The 17,503-nt window shown below is 41.3% G+C and overlaps 1 protein-coding gene across 1 annotated transcript; it reads left to right on the top strand.

The window, feature by feature from the left end:
• The first annotated feature begins 1,743 nt into the window (after nucleotides 1-1,743).
• LOC101655256 (macrophage metalloelastase) lies at nucleotides 1,744-10,304 on the top strand. Its single transcript, XM_013006247.1, has 11 exons — nucleotides 1,744-1,848; nucleotides 2,592-2,839; nucleotides 4,834-4,982; nucleotides 5,063-5,188; nucleotides 6,615-6,780; nucleotides 6,986-7,008; nucleotides 7,269-7,365; nucleotides 7,963-8,096; nucleotides 8,655-8,814; nucleotides 9,224-9,327; nucleotides 10,204-10,304. Exons 1-11 carry the CDS (start codon nucleotides 1,744-1,746, stop codon nucleotides 10,302-10,304), a joined length of 1,413 nt encoding a protein of 470 aa, XP_012861701.1.
• The last annotated feature ends 7,199 nt before the right edge of the window (nucleotides 10,305-17,503 follow it).

The following is a 17,503-nucleotide window of genomic DNA, read 5'->3' as shown; positions in this document are numbered from 1 at the left end:
TTCTTTTTCGTGTATTCTAAACAAGCCCCCTTTCTTGTGTTCTAAATCCTAAGAAACAGTTCTACTCTGTCCTATAGAGTAGTTATGAGTCAGAAGTTCTCAGTTCTCTTATTATTCTTTAGTTAAATTCAATATTTGAAGGGATCACTTAACAAACCTCTCTCATGTGTGTCCTCTTCATGAATCCCTGGGCTACATCTGGTTGCAAATTTAAGATGTTATGTTTTCCTTTCAGACCAATGGGAAGAGAATGCATCATAGTAGACACATATATTTAACATATATGAATATTTATATAGTAAGGAGCCCTAGTCATGCTGTGGATTAGATCTTGGACAGCCAGACACAAGCTCTTTGGTTCAAACTCACCAGTTACTCCAGGGGAGAAAAATCAGGCTGCCGATTCCTGTAAAGATTTACAGCCTTTTCAGGGTTTGGGTGTTTGGGGTTAGAATTTATAATAGACCCTTGGGGCACAGAGGCTAAACACCCCTCTACTAAGTGAAAGGTCATTGGCTCAAAGGTCACCAGCCTTTCTGTAGAAGAACGATGTGACAGCCTGCTACTCCTGTCTTCCAAAGGTAAAAGTGCTGTTCTTCTTGCTGCCCACTCCACTTAGGGAGCAGGGAAAGTTGCCCTCTGGCATTGCTACCCAGCTAAGCAGTTAACCCAAATGGCCACATAGTTCAAGTCATAGGACCAGGCTGTAAACCCACATAGCACATAAAACAAACATCAACACATTGTGGTGTTATAAACTTTTCATTACTATATGTGAATGGCGATTGTAACAATTCTCTAGGGAGATACACCCAATTTGGTAAAAATCTATCTATTTTATTTAAAGAGTTTTATTTACCTAACTTCTTTTAAAATTTACTTGACAAAATGATTTATAATGATGAAACAAAATCATAGTGAAAATTCATTCTCATTGCTATGAGTGGGAATCAATTTGATGACAGTGGGCTTGCTTTTGGGTGGGACAGTGCAAACTGAGAAAACTGAGCTTTCTATTAATACACTTTTCTGTTTCAGCGGCTTACAAAACCACAAACAATAAATCAAGCCAGCTAGCTTTGAGCTGGTGGCCCCAAATTGGATTATGGTTTGGGCTGCTAACTGCAAGATCAGAAGTTCAAAACCAACAGCTGCTTCGCCGGAGAAAAAGGTGACTTTCTATTCTGGTCGAGTTATAGTCTCAGAAATCCACAGGGGTCATTCTATTCTGTCCTAGAGAGTTGACAGTGAGGGATCTTCGTGTTGACCATGATTCAAGGTGCCCCCCCCCTCACCCGCCATGTATGTCAGCAGTAGATCACCAGGTCCTTCTTCTCAGGCACTCTTGGGTAGACTCGAACCACCAACATGTGTGTAGCAGTGATGCTCATTAACCATTTGCACCATCTGGAAACTTTTGTCTTTCTTACCCTGGCTTTTTCCTCCTGCCCAGTATGGATGGAGGGAGGAGGTTATCTGTCATTTTGAAAATATAACCTTGAGTTGCCTGAATGAGAAGTTAGATGCTATTTGATCTATTATTGTTCACTAAATAAAATCTTGAGTGTATTTGCATTTTATGGCAATAAATCAAAGGGTGATATAAACTGGGAGTCATTCCAGGGATTTTATATACCCTGAGCCTGGTCTAAAGACTATAAAAAGGGACATTTAAGTAACTGGCCTTAAAAGGGGCATTGGAGTCAACTGGGTGAAGCAGCTCAGAGAACCTTAGAGTTCAGCATGAAGTTTCTCCTATTGCTCCTGCTCCTGCAGCTCGCAGCTTCTGAAGCTGCTCCGGTGGCCTCTGAGAACAGCCTGGGAGAAAATGAGCTGAAGTTTGCTGAAGTAAGTATTGATGCTATAATACGTTTAATGTTTACTGCTTTGGCCTGCTTTATTCTGAACGGTTCTAGTTGAAAACTAATGTGGGAGGTTGTTCAACTTTACATTTTCCATAGGAATGCAATTGAGAGATTTGCACAATGGTCTGATTGAACTATCATCATCCCAGGTATTTCTTCAATCATAAAAAAATGATATTCTTAGTTTAAATCTCCTACTTTCCTAAAATTACAGTCAACTACTATCTATTTTCATAGTTGCCCATTATATAACACTTTGGGTTTAAGGCTAGGCATTTCCATTTCACCTTAAGGGACATTGCTCTTCATGGACTGTCATGGCAGCTAGCCAATGAGATCGGTGTGAAAGTAAAGACACCAGGCAGGACGAGGTGGAGATACAGAGGTGCTTCCTGTAGGTTTCCAGGAGTTAATCTTGGCAATGAGACATCTTTGATAGAAGACAACTTAATTTTTTTCATTATAAATAACAACTATCTAACATGCTTGGCTCAAAGCATCAGAGGCAGGCCACTCCAACAGAAATCTCTACTTGCGTCTTAATGTATACGAAGCTTGGGTGGTCCTGCAGGTTAAGACGGGGACTGCTCAGCTCACGATGTGGTGAGCAGCTCGAACCCACTCCCTCTCCTAGGAAGACAGATGAACCTGCTTGCTCCGATCAAAACGTGACCTCATGGTAGCAGGTTTTGTAATGTATTACCAACTATTCTTTTTCCCCTCCAGGAATACTTGAAAAAATTTTATGACTTCCAAGCACAAGGGATTTCAATGACAGAGGTGAAAACCAATGAGCAGCACCTGGAGGAAAAAATCCAGGAGATGCAGCAGTTCTTCGGGCTGGCAGTGACCGGGCGGCTGGACAAACCCACTCTGCAGCAGATGATCGCCCCGCGGTGTGGCGTGTCGGATGTGCATTCTCACAACGTACTGCAAGGGAGGCCAGTGTGGTGGAAAAATAATCTCACCTACAGGTACTTGTGCAGCCGCGCATTGGCGGTACATAAGCAGCCCCTTTCTGCAATTATAACACTAAAGGGGCAAAACCAAAACAAAACGTGACCTATGGGGTTTTCAAGAACTGGTTTAAGTAAAGAGTCAAACCATGTAAGACTGGAAGCTGCCCTTTGGGGTTTCTGAGGCTGTAAACCTTTACAGGTGCAGAAAACCTGTGGTTCTCATGGTGGCGAAGCTGGAGGATTGTAACTGCCAGCCTCGCTGTTAGCTGCCAAGGCTCCCACTAGGCCACCAGAGTTAGTTACTGAGTCCACGTACCATTTGGAATACCCAGGGATATTAACCTACAAAAACTCCAAATTCGCTGCTGTTGATGGTGACCCTATGGAGGGTTTGCCAAGATGGTAAATCTGTCTTTTAAAGATCATTTTATTGGGGGATCTTACAACTCTTATAACAATCCATACATCAATTGTATTGAGCATATTTGTACAGATGTTGGCTTCATCATTTTCTAAACATTGACTTTCTATTTGAGCCCTTGGTACCAGCTCCTCTTTTTTCCTCTCCTTCCCCCACCCTCCTACCGTCGTGAACCCTTGATACATTATAAATTATTATTTTTTCATATCTCACACTAGCCACTGTCTCTCTTCACCCATGTTTCTGTTGTTCGTCCCTCTGGAGGATGGTGGCTATGCCTTGACCCTGGTGATTGATTCCCGCTTCCTCCCCTTCTCCTTCCCCCTATCCTCCTGGTATCGCTACTCCCATTTCTGTTCCTGAAGGGTTTATCTGACCTGGATTCCGTGTGTTGTGAGCTCTTATCTGTACCAGTCAGTATACATGCTCCAGTCTAGCAAGACTGTGGTCATGAATGTGGGGGTGTGGGGGAGTGGTGAGGAAGCCTCAGAGAACCAAAGGAATATTGTGTTTTATAGTGCTATTCTGCACCCTGGTTGACTCATCCCTTCCTTGTGACCCTTCTGTGATGGGATGTCTTATTGTTTACAGATGAGTGTGGGGCTCTGATCCCCCTCATTCTCAACAATATGCTTTTCATTGTAGTTTTGGGTCTTCTGATGCCTGTAACCTGATCCCATGGACATCTCACGATCACACAGGCTGATGTGCTTCTTCCAAGTGGGCTTGCTTCTTCTCTGCTAGATGGCTACTTGTTTAACTTAAAGCCTTTAAAACCCCAGACACTATATTTTTTGATAGCCAGACATCATTAGCTGTCTTCACCACATTTGCTTATGCACCCATTTTTGTCTTCTGCAATTGTGTTGGGAAGGAGAGCATCACAAAATGTCAGGGTGTTAGAATAATGTGCTCTTGTGTTGAGGGAGGGCTTGAGCAGAGATCCAAAGTTCATCTACTTCCTCAATGTATTACCATATAAATATATGTTCATAGGTCAATACCTCTATTCTTATGAATTAATATATTTACATATGTACACACCTATGTGTACCTCTATTTATAGTTCTGCTTCCTAGATCTTTCCTCTATTTCCTTTTACCTTTCTCCTGCCCCAGCATCAAGGTGGTAAATCTTTACAGGAGCAGAAAACCTCATTCTTTTTCTCCCTTGAGGCAGGGGTTGGGTTTGAAATATCAACTTTGTAGTTAGCTTACCCTCCAACCAGGGTTTTGATGGCAAGGGGCATTGTTTACCCAGGGAAAACTGTTCAGCTTACCTATCTGAAGCCTGGCAGAAAAAGCTGAAAATAAAAGGAACATACAACTGAATCTACTAGAAAACAGCAGAGAAAAATGTATAGCACACAGAATAGATAAAAGCAGAAGTTTGGAAGCAGGCACAAAAAAGTATACATTTGTTTGGAAATCCTTCACAATGATAGAAACTGCCCATGGAAAGATATTTATGTATTTAATGAAACAAGTTTTTATAATTTGGAATTTCTCCTCCGATATTCGTAGTAGAAAGGGAAGTATTGCCATATAACTAACATGGATGCGATCTGTTTTTCTCCTGGACAATAAAGGATCCTGAATCACCCCTTTTACCTGGAGGAGAATGATGTTCACAGGGTCTTCGACAGAGTGTTTCAAGTCTGGAGTGATGAGACTCCCCTGAACTTCAGAAAGATTTACACAGGCGAGGCGGACATCATGCTTTCTTTTGCACGTAGAGGTAGAGAACTTGGATGTATTCTGTCTGTGGCCTTCGCCATGACCTATTCCATGCAGATTAATTTTCTCTCTTTCTTTAAGACCACGGAGACGTCGCGCCTTTTGATGGTAGGGATGGAGTCCTAGCCCATGCTTTTGGGCCTGGAAGTGGTCTTGGGGGCGATGCACATTTTGATGCCGAAGAAACCTGGACTCACAGCTCTATAGGTAGGCCAAAATATCACTTTAAGATATTCCAGATTATGGTCTGGCTCCAAAAGGCTACAATTTGAGAACAAGGGAGAAATGGATTTTCACATTGCCATTACAGAAATTCCATGTCTTAAGTTCTTTAAGACCAAGTCTTAGATTCTGAGGATGTGCTAGTTCTTCCACTCAGGAACTTTCAGAACAATAGCATGGAAATGGGGGAAAATCTGATCAAGAGTGGCTTTTGCCTCTGCGCTCCACACACTAATCACTGCTGTGTGTGCCCCTCGCCCGAGGATTGAGACAGACAGTGACACATAGGTCTAAATCTTTAGGGATGATGCTACTATCGAGGAAAAGTGCTTCTTCTCAGGTTAACCTTTAGACCCACAGTCTCCAAGAACTTAAATGAACACTATACTACATCAATGCTTTGTGAGTTTCTGTTATGGTGTTTGGGTGGTGGGTGTTTACGGAGAGATGGAAACGATCTGACCCTGGAGCACGCAATCTAGTGGGGAAACAAGCAGAAATCCATTTGAGCTGAGGACCCGGGCATGCAGTTTGAGGGCAGGGTAAATGCCAACTTAGGCCAAGTTAGAAAAGGTTTTGTTGACTTTTAAAAAGTGCTAGTATCACAATGGGCTGGGCATTGGCCTCCCGACCCAAAGATCTTCAGTTTGAACACATCAGCCTCTGCATGGGAGAACGAAGAACTAGTGTGCTTCTAGAAACATGGACAGGCTCAGACGCCTTATGAGGCAGCTCTAATGCACCCTATGGGGTCTTTGCTTACCTAATGCGGAGTGACAGCAATGACGCTCCTGCTGTTGGCCCCTTGGTTAGAGTCGGAAATACGTGTAGCATTTGTTCCTTGACGCTTCCTAAGCAGTGTAGCCTCTGATTAGCAGCCCAAGACTAACCTGCAGAACCAGCACTGTACCTCGCTGTCTGGAGTAGTATTAGTGTTCCAGAAATGGGTTTCATCTCCTTAATTGGAACTTTTATTTGGGCTTAAGAAGTACACAGGATGATTACTAAAGGTTTTCATAGCCCTGAAACTCGGTTAACAGCAGCAGCAGTGGAATGCAGACATGAGAGTTAAAGAAAGACACGTATGAGATGCTAGAAAACTCCACCACACTCTATTTTGTGTCTGCTGATGCAATGGTTCTAAATCTGAAGATAATTTTCCCCCCTGAGGAGATATTTGGGAGTGTCAAAATTGGAAGGGAGGTTGCAATGGGCATTTCAAGATTTCAAAACTTATCATAAGGCAAAAAAAAAATTGCCTCTGAGGAAACATAATAACGTGGACTAAAATGTCAGCTACAAAGCTAAGACACCCGGTTCAATAGGGTAGCAATGATCTACCAAGTATAGTGGCTGTCTTTTCAAATGCCAGCGTCTCACCTTATTTCCCCCATCTTTTTGTTCATTGTAGGTACAAACTTATTTCTTGTTGCTGTTCATGAGATTGGACATGCCTTGGGTCTTGACCATTCCAAGAACACCAATTCCATAATGTTCCCAACCTACAAGTATGCTGACACCGACACATTCCGCCTCTCCACTGCTGACATACACAACATTCAGTATCTTTATGGTAAGTTGAGTACCTTTACCGTACAGGAAAATGCCTTTATGAGTCATGTCTACATGTTCATCCAGTGTCAACAGATGCCCTTTCTTCTGAGCCCAGTGAAGACCATGTGAAGTAAGTAGCAGAGGCGGTACGGTGATGTTACAGATGAGGACCAGAGATCTAGTTTGTTGAAGTCAGAGCTGACGCTAGAGGTCAAGATAGAACCTGAGCCCTCAGGCCTCACAGCCTCTGGTGGTCTTTCTACTCAACGTCCCACTGCTCTGTTGGAGAAATTGCACAGAAAATCCTAATTTGAACAGGAGAACCAGACAATTAGCAGATTTTCTTCCAACTATATGAAAATTATTAATAGACCGTGGGTATAGAAAACTTTTAAGTTTCTTTCAATTTAATTATTCATCGAAGGTGTAATGTTAAATGTATTTTGATCCTATGATAGAGATTTCTTCCAATGTGTCTTGAAATGTTTGTTGTCAGGAACTACCGGAAATCACCCTCCCATGTTCGACCATGGAACTGTCTGTGACCCCAATTTGAGTTTTGATGCTATTACCACAATTGGAGACAGAATATTTTTCTTCCATGACAGGTAGAATTATTTTCAAATATAACCAATATGATATTTGTTAAATATAGTAAAATATGAAGTAGGTAAAATATGCAGAGTATTCAACTTGATATTGTAGTCACTGAAGACATGACAAGATTTTGAAGCAGAAAAACTGTGTGATTATTATTTTTAGCAGAAAACTAGCTTCTGAAGAGGGCTTTGATGTAGGACTCTCGATTGTGGAAAGGGAAGAGGAACTGGGGGAGTTGGGTTAGTATCATCCTGACAATGACGGTACTAGCGTTAGGAGATTTCTAAAGGAGTTAAGTAGACGTGATTTCTTGATTCTAGGATGACTTATGATTTCTGTATTGAAACACAGAGAAGTAGGCACTTGTGGGGGAAGAGAGATTAGGTTCTAAACTCTAAGATGGTTTCTAATACGAGGTTGTCTGTTTAAATCATTGTTACCAAAAAAGCTAAACTCCCTTCCTTGTGCTGCGCATTGTATCCAAAAAGTTCTATGCTACAGAAAATAAAGATAATGGAAAGAAATACAATTCATGTCACAGTCCTTCCTATTCAAACATTAATGATTGAGTTTGCAATGGCTTTTCACTTGCTTGTCCTTATCAGATTCTTCTGGTGGAAGGCCCCTGAGTCACCAAGGAGCTCTGCTTCTTTAATTACATCCAGGTGGCCTTTCTTGCCATCTACCATTCAAGCTGCGTATGAAATTGAAGCCAGAGATGAAGTCTTTCTTTTTAAAGGTAATTACAATGTTTAAAAATCCTCAATGGCTCATGACTATTCATGGACATAATTCCCCAAAGCATTGATGACATTGGTAACGGTGATTCTGAAAACAGCTCAATAGTCTTATCAATTTGTGAAGCGACGGTGCTATTTGAGAGAAAGCTGTGGCCCCAAATTTGCCATTTTAGCCAATGTACAATCCAGTGGCATTAATGGCATTCCCAATACTGTGCAATCTAGGATTTACAAAATGCTCAGTGGCTTGTACATTTCAGTCCATTCCTTATTCCAGATTTGTCAGTTTACACTGCATAAAAAGAAAGGAATAAGATGAATTCATGTCGATTTGTTATTTCGTACCTTTGAAAAATCCCCGTTGGTGTTTTTCGGCTGTGAAAAGGAAGTAATGGTGTTGTCCCCAATGCAAGCTAGTTTAGTCCTCAGTCTATCAATTAAAAAGGAGGGCAAGAGCATAAAAGTACTAACAAACAATGGGGAGAAATGAGACTGCCTATTAGTATTCTTATTACTTGTGTAATTTCAATGCACCTTCTCTTCTTTTATCTTTACAGATGAGCAGTACTGGAAAATTAAAAATCTAACCCTGCAGCCAGGCTATCCCAGGAACATATTTTTTCTGGGCTTGCCTTACGCTGTGAGAAAAATTGATGCAGCGGTTTTTAACCCACTTACCAATAAGACTTACTTCTTTGTAAATAATCGATATTGGAGGTGAGCTTTAAAACGTCCTGACCTCAGGCAGAAAATGATACCAAGAAAACATTGGCTTTTAACAGCTAATGAAACTCCATGGATCTAAAACCTTACTTGTTCACCTGTTTTGAGAAATTGTTTTTATCTCAGTGGGAAGTTGAGATGCCACAAGGCAATGAAAAGCAGCTAAATGCATCGTGGAGCTCTGTGCTATAGCAAATCCCCTTCAGTAGCAGCTTCCAGTTAAGGCAGCATGGAGACTGGGGGCAAGCAATAATGGGCTTACCTAGAGTAGGGCTTGGGTTTTTAAAAAAATTTTTTTTTAATTGGGTTGTTCAGACTCCTTCAGAGAGAAAAATGGGTGTTAGGGTGGGAAACTGTCAAGCATTAAAGGCATTTTCTGATTATGTTTCTGCTCTTTGCTCAGATACGATGAGACAAGAAAAGTTGTTGATGAAGGATACCCCAAACTGATATCCGAGACCTTCCCAGGAATTGGGCCTAAAATAGATACAGTCTTCTATTATGACAGTAAGTAGACCGTGAAACCATGAAGATAATGTGCTTTGGAGCAGGCAAACTAGAAGAATGAGAACTAGCTAGTAGAAGCAGTGGCTTATTAGGGTGGGTGCTCAGACAGTGGGGGTGAAGGTGGCAATGTGATTGTTGCTGCAGCCATGTGTCTGAGTCTGACATGCCCTACAGCCACACCCAGTTAGCAATCTGTAGTCTTTTCTAATTCTTTGTACCTTGGATTTTTCATGTACCTTCAAGTACTCCACTTCATCGCTGTATTATACAGTCGGGTCTCCCCCCCCTTTTTATCTCAGGAACTGGTGGGGAGTTGTCTTCAACTGTCTCCCGGCAAGGTTAGTCTAAACAGAATTATTGGACTGGACCAAAAGTTTTAAAGATTTTAAAAGATCGTCTTTTTTCCTCCCTCTGGTTGCCCTGTAAGAGCCCCGGTGGTAGTAGTGGGTTGTGGGTTAGGCTGCTAATCACAAGGTTAGCAGTTTGAATCCACAAACCCTTCAAGAGAGAAAAGGGCTAAAGTCTCAGAAACCACAGGGGCAGTTCCTTCCTCTTCGGGAGGGTCGCTGTTGACCGGAAGGCAGTGAGTTTGCTCTTGGCAGGGAGCTTGTCCCATACCCTACCTCAACAGACCCTCTGGGACCCTTCAATGTGCAGCGTGACTTTCCCCAAACATTTGCATCCTAATTGTAAGCCTAAGAAGACAAACAATCATTTAACATTAGTAAAACTGTTCTGCGGAGACGGCTGGCAGGTAGGGAACCAGCCGAGGAGCCCCACACATGCTGTCCAGCCAGAGCCTATGCCAACTAGATCGCCAATGAAAGCATTTTTAAAGAACAACAAAGACTAATTGAAGTTTGTTTTTATTTCTAGATCACTACTATTTCTTCCAAGGGTCGGACCAACTGGAATATGACATCTCTTCCAACCGTGTCACCAGAAGAATGAAAAGCAATAGTGGCTTTGGTTGTTAGAAATGGAATAATGTGTATCCATTAATTTCGGGTGTATATAAAGTGATAAAATCTAAGAGTCATAAATTTTAGGATTAACTTCTGGGATAGAGTCATTTTAAGCCAGAACAATTTAGGAAGCCTCCAGGTATCCGCCTGTCTACGTTCTACTTAAGCTGCAGTATTTTGAATGAATTGTTTTGTTCCTTCAGCAAACTCTTTCCTTTTAACACGGTCCCTTGGTTCTTTGGCCCCTTCCAAGACAAAAGCATACCTTGGACTAGTTCCTCTTTGGACTAGTTATCTCTTACCTATAATTAGAAAAAAGTTCAAGGACCAGTAACAGATAGGTACTTAGAACTTTAGGACGGACAGTTATGTAAATAGTACTTAAATTGTAATAATGTAATGATATTCTGTTCTTGCTGTTGCTGTCTTCAAAATATATGTTTCTCAAATAAAATTTTTGAAAGAACATCTGGCTTTTGAAAGTGACTTTGCTTTACCAGGGCTTCTTAGCTGGTCATCTTTTATTTAATTTAATTTATTTTTTTTTCCTTTTTTAACATTTTATTAGGGGCTCACACAACTGTTATCCCAATCCATACACACATCAATTGTGTAAAGCGCATTTGTACATCGTTTCTCAAAACATTTTCTCTCCATTTAAACCCCCGACATTACGTCCTCATTTTTCCCCTCCCTCCCCGCTCCCCCCTCCCGCATGAGCCCTTGATAGTTTATAAATGGGTATTTTGTCATATCTTGCCCTGTCCGACGTCTCCCTTCAACCACTTTTCGGTTGTCTGTCCCCCAGGGAGGAGGTCACACACAGTTCCATGTAATCGGTTCCCTCTTTCCTACCCATTCTCCCTTTACCCTCCCTGTTTTGCCACTCACACCACTGGTCCTATAGGGCTCATCCGTCCTGGATTCCCTGTATTTTCAGTTCCTATCTGTACCAGTGTACCTCCTTTAAATGACACAGAGCATTGTGTGATACTGTTGAAAAGGAATGAGATCAAATGGCTAATCCGTTATTAAACAACAGGATTCCTGTTCCTACTCTGTACTTTTGGAGCAGTTGACATAAGAATATCTTGAGGGGGATGGAAACATGAATCTGTTTTGAAGAGAAAAATTTCCATGTGTGGTTTAAATTCACTACTTAGAACAGCATGTTCCCATTTTTTTAATTGAATAAAATGTGACTAGCAGCAGAAAGATGGATCATGCCAACGAGGTCCTGGATTGTGTGTGCTCAGAACCAGAGAGGTGGATTTTGTTGACAAGCACGTCAGATTCATGATCAGCATGACCCTTGTGATGTTTTTCATGATTTGGAATGCTGACCCATCTGAGTGAGTGAGAAAGCTCTGTGTGTTTTTGAATCTTAGTAACACGATGGTGACCACTCATAGACATGTGCTTAAGTGGGTCACATCTGGGCAGCTCAAGTGGAGGCTAACGACCCAACTGACTGAGCTTCGAAAAGGGGGAGGGAGAAAGCAAGGAGCATGTTCCACATTCTGAAGATAAATGACCAGGCTGACACTGGGTTAGGAGATATAGCCAGTGCTCACCTTCCATGAATGGAAGAATGTCAGAGGAAACAAAGCTAGGAAAGGTTAAATCTATGCAGAAAGGATGCTATAGACAGATAAGACATGGGGTGGTAGGTAAGGGATGGTGGTGGCAGTTGGTTTACAGGAACTGCATAAATCTTATTTTGTGTACTTTGATTTTCATTTGGCTTGATTTTGGTTAGACAATGACCATCTATGTTGCTCATTGTCTATGTACACGTGAACAAATATTTTAACTTCGCAGTGGTTCACTTTGCCCCTCTATAAAGTGGGAAGCGAATTCCTACCTTGAAATGTGATTGAAAAGATTAGAAAGATCATACGTCGTGTGTGGAGCATTTGGTGGGTGATCAATATAGAGTGAGCGTCATGCTTTCCTACAACAGTTCTTTACATATGTTGTTATTTGCCATTGAGTCGGCTCCATTTTACAGCAACCCTATATGATAGACTAGAGCAAAACACTGTCCAGGCCAGAGCCACGCTCACAATGGTCACGTTCGAGCTCATTGTTACAGCCACCGTGTCAGCCCAGCTCCCTGAGCATCTTCCGCTTTCCAGGTGACCCTCGATGTTACCGTGCAGGATGTCCGTTTCCATGCCTGAAGGTGTGAAACCGTCTCATCAATCTCACTTCTCAGGAGAATTCTACCTGTACTTCTTCCAAGACAGATTGGTTTGTTCTTGTAGCAGTGCATGGTACTTCCAATACGCTAATTCAAAGGTATCGATTCTTACATTATCTTTTTCTACTACACAGCAAATCTTCTGTTAAAATTTGCTGAACCGAGTGATAGTCTAGATAACTCCCCCATCTCTTCAGTGGTTGATCGTCAGTCTTTGAGCACAAGTGCACAGTGTTTTTCTGTTCGTTTTTTTTTTTGGTTTTTTTGTTTAATGTTTTCATCCATTCATGAAGTTGATGGATGTCCAGAACGAGGTTTGTCATCAATCCACATTTCACCTTTTTTGAAACGAAAAAACCACTTGTACACTTGAGTTTTTCCCATGGCAGTCTTTGTAAGCTGTGTTTCACATCACAACAGTTTCTGTGGCATTTTTCCCCAAGCAAGAAACAAAATTTCACAGCTGCGCACTGTTCTCTTAAATTGGTTACCCCAGAAAACGCGGTTCTAGCAAACCTGCTTTTACAAAAACATTCCCTACAATCAGAGAGAACCTTCCCAGGCGACGCCATTGGTTGCACTCACTCATAGCCAGTTACTCGATGCTTGCGTAGCATGGAAAAATGTGTACTATAAAAGGTCCGCCCAGTGGAGTTTTTTGCTGTTTTGTGTGTGTGTGTGGTAACCCCCTCATATATGCATATGTGTACATATCTGTATATCTGACTGTATTTCTCTATACAGAAATATGACAGATAGATATACATACATTTGGCACAATATGAAAAGTCTCAGTTATTAATCATTTAAAGCTATATGAATTCAGAACCTTAGTGTTAATGGGGAGTAAACAGACCCACTAACACCAGCTGTGGAGAAGCATGAGTTAGCTCTGTTTTGGTATATCTCCAAGCCTAATTATGGTTGTTGTAGCAACGCACATTTCTATCCTGTCCTTCTTACAGACAGTGGCCCATTGAGAGAACTTGCTAATGCTAGCATAGTCATGACTCAGAAGAACATGAGACATCTCATAGCAAAAGCAAAGCAGTAGCTATGAGTGTTTCCTAACAGAATTGCCACAGATTTGTCAGGAACAGTAGCATATGTCAGATGCAGATAACATAACTTTGCTTGCTGAAAGTGAGGAGGATTTGAAGCAGTTGTTGGTGAAGATCAAGGATTGTAGCCTTCAGTATGGATTACAACTCAATGTAAGGAGGGCCCAAATCCTCACAACTGGCCCAAAAGGTAACATCATGATAAATGGAGAAAATATTGAAGTTATCAAGGATTTCACCTTGCTTGGATGCACAATCAGTGTTCATGAAAGCAATAGTCCAGAGATCAAACAATGAATTGCATTGTCTAAATCTGCTTTAGACCTCTTTAGAGTGTTGAAAAGCCAGGATGCTATTTTGAAGACTAAGGTGAGCCTGACCCAAGCCATGGTATTTTCAATGGCTTCGTATGCATGTGAAAGTTGGACATTGAATAAGGAGGCTAGAAGAAGAAATGATGCATTTAAATCGTGGTGCTGGCAAAGACTACTGAAAGCACCATAGGCTGTCAACAGGACAAACACATCTGTCTTGGGAGGAGTTGGCCAGCATGTTCCCTAGAGGCACGGATGACAAAACGTCATCTTTCGTACTTTGGACGCGTTGTCAGGAGAGACCAGTCTCTGGAGAAGGACACCGTGCTCAGTAAAATGGAAGGGCAGTGACATAGAGGAAGGCCCTGTTCAAGATGGACTGACACCGGGGGTGCCTCCACGCCCTCAGCACAGGAACAATTGTGAGGATGGTGCAAGACTGGGCAGTGTTTCCGTCTGTTGTGCATTGGGTTGCTGAGTCAGAACCAACGGTATGGCACTTAACAACCATACAACACAACAACCCCCCTCTTTTCACGAGCCTTGTAACACAGGGGATTCATCATGTTAATGGTAACCAAAGGGTTACATTTTGAACACACAAAGCATGATGAGGGAGGAAGATGAAGTTATTTGCTGCCTTAAAGATGTAAAGTCAGGGAAATCCTACGAAGCAGTTGTATAGGGTTGTTGTGAGTCAGACTTACCTTGAGGGCATGGGTTTGGGTTTGGAATCCCTCTTCCATTGTAGTTCATCTTCTAACTAGAAAGTTTGAAAGTCTGTGGGAAAGAGGAATAAAATATCAGCAACCATTGTCTGATTTCTATGAAAAACTTCCAAAAAATCCTATAAGCAACATTTTCTCCTACTTTACCATGCAGAAATATATTGCCTTTGGTTGATAGAATCCAGAAGTATAAAAAAAAACAAAAACAAACCCATATATGCACATGATGTTACAAATTTCAAATGGTCATCAGGATGTAAAAAGAGCATGCACAGATATTAAAAAACCATTAAAAATATAGTGAAAATGCTCATATTTTTCTCCCTGTGATGTGGCAATGTGATTTATTTTTTCTACTTTTTCATATAGTCTAAATTTTCTATAATGAATCTATTGAAAAACCAAACACCTCTGGGGTCTTAAAGGCTTGCAAGTAAACAAGCAGCCATTTAGCACAGATGCATCAAAGCCCACATGGAAGAAGCACACCAGCCTGTGTGATCACAAGGTGCCGAAGGGATCAGGGATCAGGCATCAAGGAACAAAAATCACATCATTGTGAATGCAGAGTGGGGACCCAAAGCCCATCTGTAGGCAACTGGACATCCCCTTACAGAAGGGTCTTGGGGAGGAGATGAGCTGGCCAGGGGGCAGTGTTGCAACAATGAAACATACAACTTTCCTCTAGTTCCTAAATACTTCCTCCCCGCCAACTATCATGATCCCAATTCTACCTTACAAATCCAGCTGGATCGGAGGATGTACACTGGTACAGATAGGAACTGGAAACACAGGGAATCCAGGACAGATGATCCCGAAGGAGGAACCGATAACAAGGATCTGCATATAACCTCCTCTCTGGAGGTTGGTCGACAGAAAAGTGGGTGAAGGGAGACGTTGGACAGTGTAAGATATGACAAAATAATAATTTATACATTTTCAAGAGTTCATGAGGGAGGGGGGAAAAGGGGAGGGAGGAGGAAAAATGAGGAGCTGATGCCAGGGGCTCAAGTGGAAAGCAGATGTTTTGAGAATGATGATGGCAACAAATGTGCAAATGTGCTTGACACATGGATGGATATATGAATTGTAATAAGCGTTGTATGAGCCCCCAGTAAAATGATTTAAAAAAACACCCAAGCACCCACGGCCTTGGAGTTGATTCCAACACATAGTGACCTTGCATAGGGTTTTCAATAATGTCAATGTAAGGGAACATAAAACCTCATCTTTTCCCCTTGGAGCAATGGATGGGTTTGAATCATCTCCCTGCTGTTAACAGCCAATACTTAATCCACAGTGCCACCAGGACGCTTTATGAGCAGATTAGGAAACAAAACAAAACCAACTTAACCCTTCTGGAGAAACATGATACACCACACTACCAACAGAAACTCAAAACTCTTGAGCGAATGACCTTCCATGATTAGGCTCCCGCTTCTGTTCCCACAACCTTAAGTTTTCTTTATGCCTCTTCCCCCAGCTTTTATTTTAATAAAAAAAATCCACTCTTTGCTTCTTCCTATATAGATGTTTCTTAAACTTTCTTGACGGTGCACAGTACTTATTCTGTTCTTTGACCTACCTGCCTGTTCACATAAGATAAGGCTCTACCTATCTGCTATGTTATTCCTGGGCTTTTTCTATCCATGTTCTCTGCTTATTCTCATATAACGTCTCATTTCATTCTTTGCAGATTGAGTTATGCAGGGATCTTCTCCTCTCTTAGATTATACCCAATGGTCCTGCTTTCTCTTTTAAAAATTCTTACTTTGATCACCATTTCTCTAACTTTCCTTTTTAATTTTTATCTCCAAATCTACAATCTTAGTTTGGGGATTCTGAAACCTGTGAGACTGAGACACGTGATAAATGAATGTGTATCTGAAAGAAGGGTTATTTCAACTAGAGGTGGTAAGTGCCATGCATTATCTAGCCTGGAGGGTCATGGGAAAGCATGGTAAATAGAAAAATGTATATTTAGCAGAATGCTATTTGGATGAACTGTCAGCTTTTGAATCCAAATTTTGATCAGACTGAAGAGGTTTCATAGCATTCTCTCTAGGAGATCAGATGTATAAAACCAGCTGCTACCTATTTCTTGATCATGGTTACCCCAATACAAGTTATTTTTCTGTGCATGTAGCTTTCATTTCTTTTTTGAAGAGGAAAAATAGTAATGCAGAAGATAAAGATGGAAGACCATTTCAATCTACCAAGTAATATCATTTATATAAACTCTGTAAGTATTGATGGAGCAGCTATTTTGAGTCTACTTCAGCTTAATAAATTGTGTACAGAATTAACATCAACTATGAGAAAACACTTCTTTCTTTTTCACAGGCTCTTTTCTCCTCTCTTGCCCCTGAGGTTTCCCTCCTCCACGACGAGCAAATCTAGCCCGAAATTAACAGAAGCCATTCCCCAGGGTGGCACGAATAATTAAGTCCAAGGCTCTACAAGTTGGCAGTCCAAACCCACCCAAAGGCACCTGGGAATAAAGGCTTGCCTTTCTGCTTCCAAAAGGTCACAATTGTAAAACTCCTAGAGAACAGTGCAATACATGGATTCCCATGACTTAGAACTTGTTAGTAACTATTATTTTGAACCAAAGATTCAGTTTTCTTCTAAATATAGATTATAGGCACATATGTATAGCATTTCATTTCTTTCCGTATTATTATTTTACAGTTTATTAAAAAAATTTTCTTAAAACGTAACTATATTAGAAAATCTTGCCCAATATTAATTTTTTACCAAGTAAACTCATTTCTCCTCAATAACACACAAGCCTGCACTGTGTAGTAAATTCCAGACTTTTTTTCCAGAGTTGTTTTTTTTTAAAAAAGCCCCGCTCTTCTCCTTTACTAAGACAGGAAATATTTCCTGGAAATTAATCACCGTT

This window comes from Echinops telfairi, unplaced genomic scaffold, assembly GCF_000313985.2.
Source record: "Echinops telfairi isolate 266 unplaced genomic scaffold, ASM31398v2 ScPeMD7_7421;HRSCAF=8459, whole genome shotgun sequence".
NCBI classification, from domain to species: Eukaryota; Metazoa; Chordata; class Mammalia; order Afrosoricida; family Tenrecidae; genus Echinops; species Echinops telfairi.
This window is presented reverse-complemented; position numbering and strand designations above follow the sequence as displayed.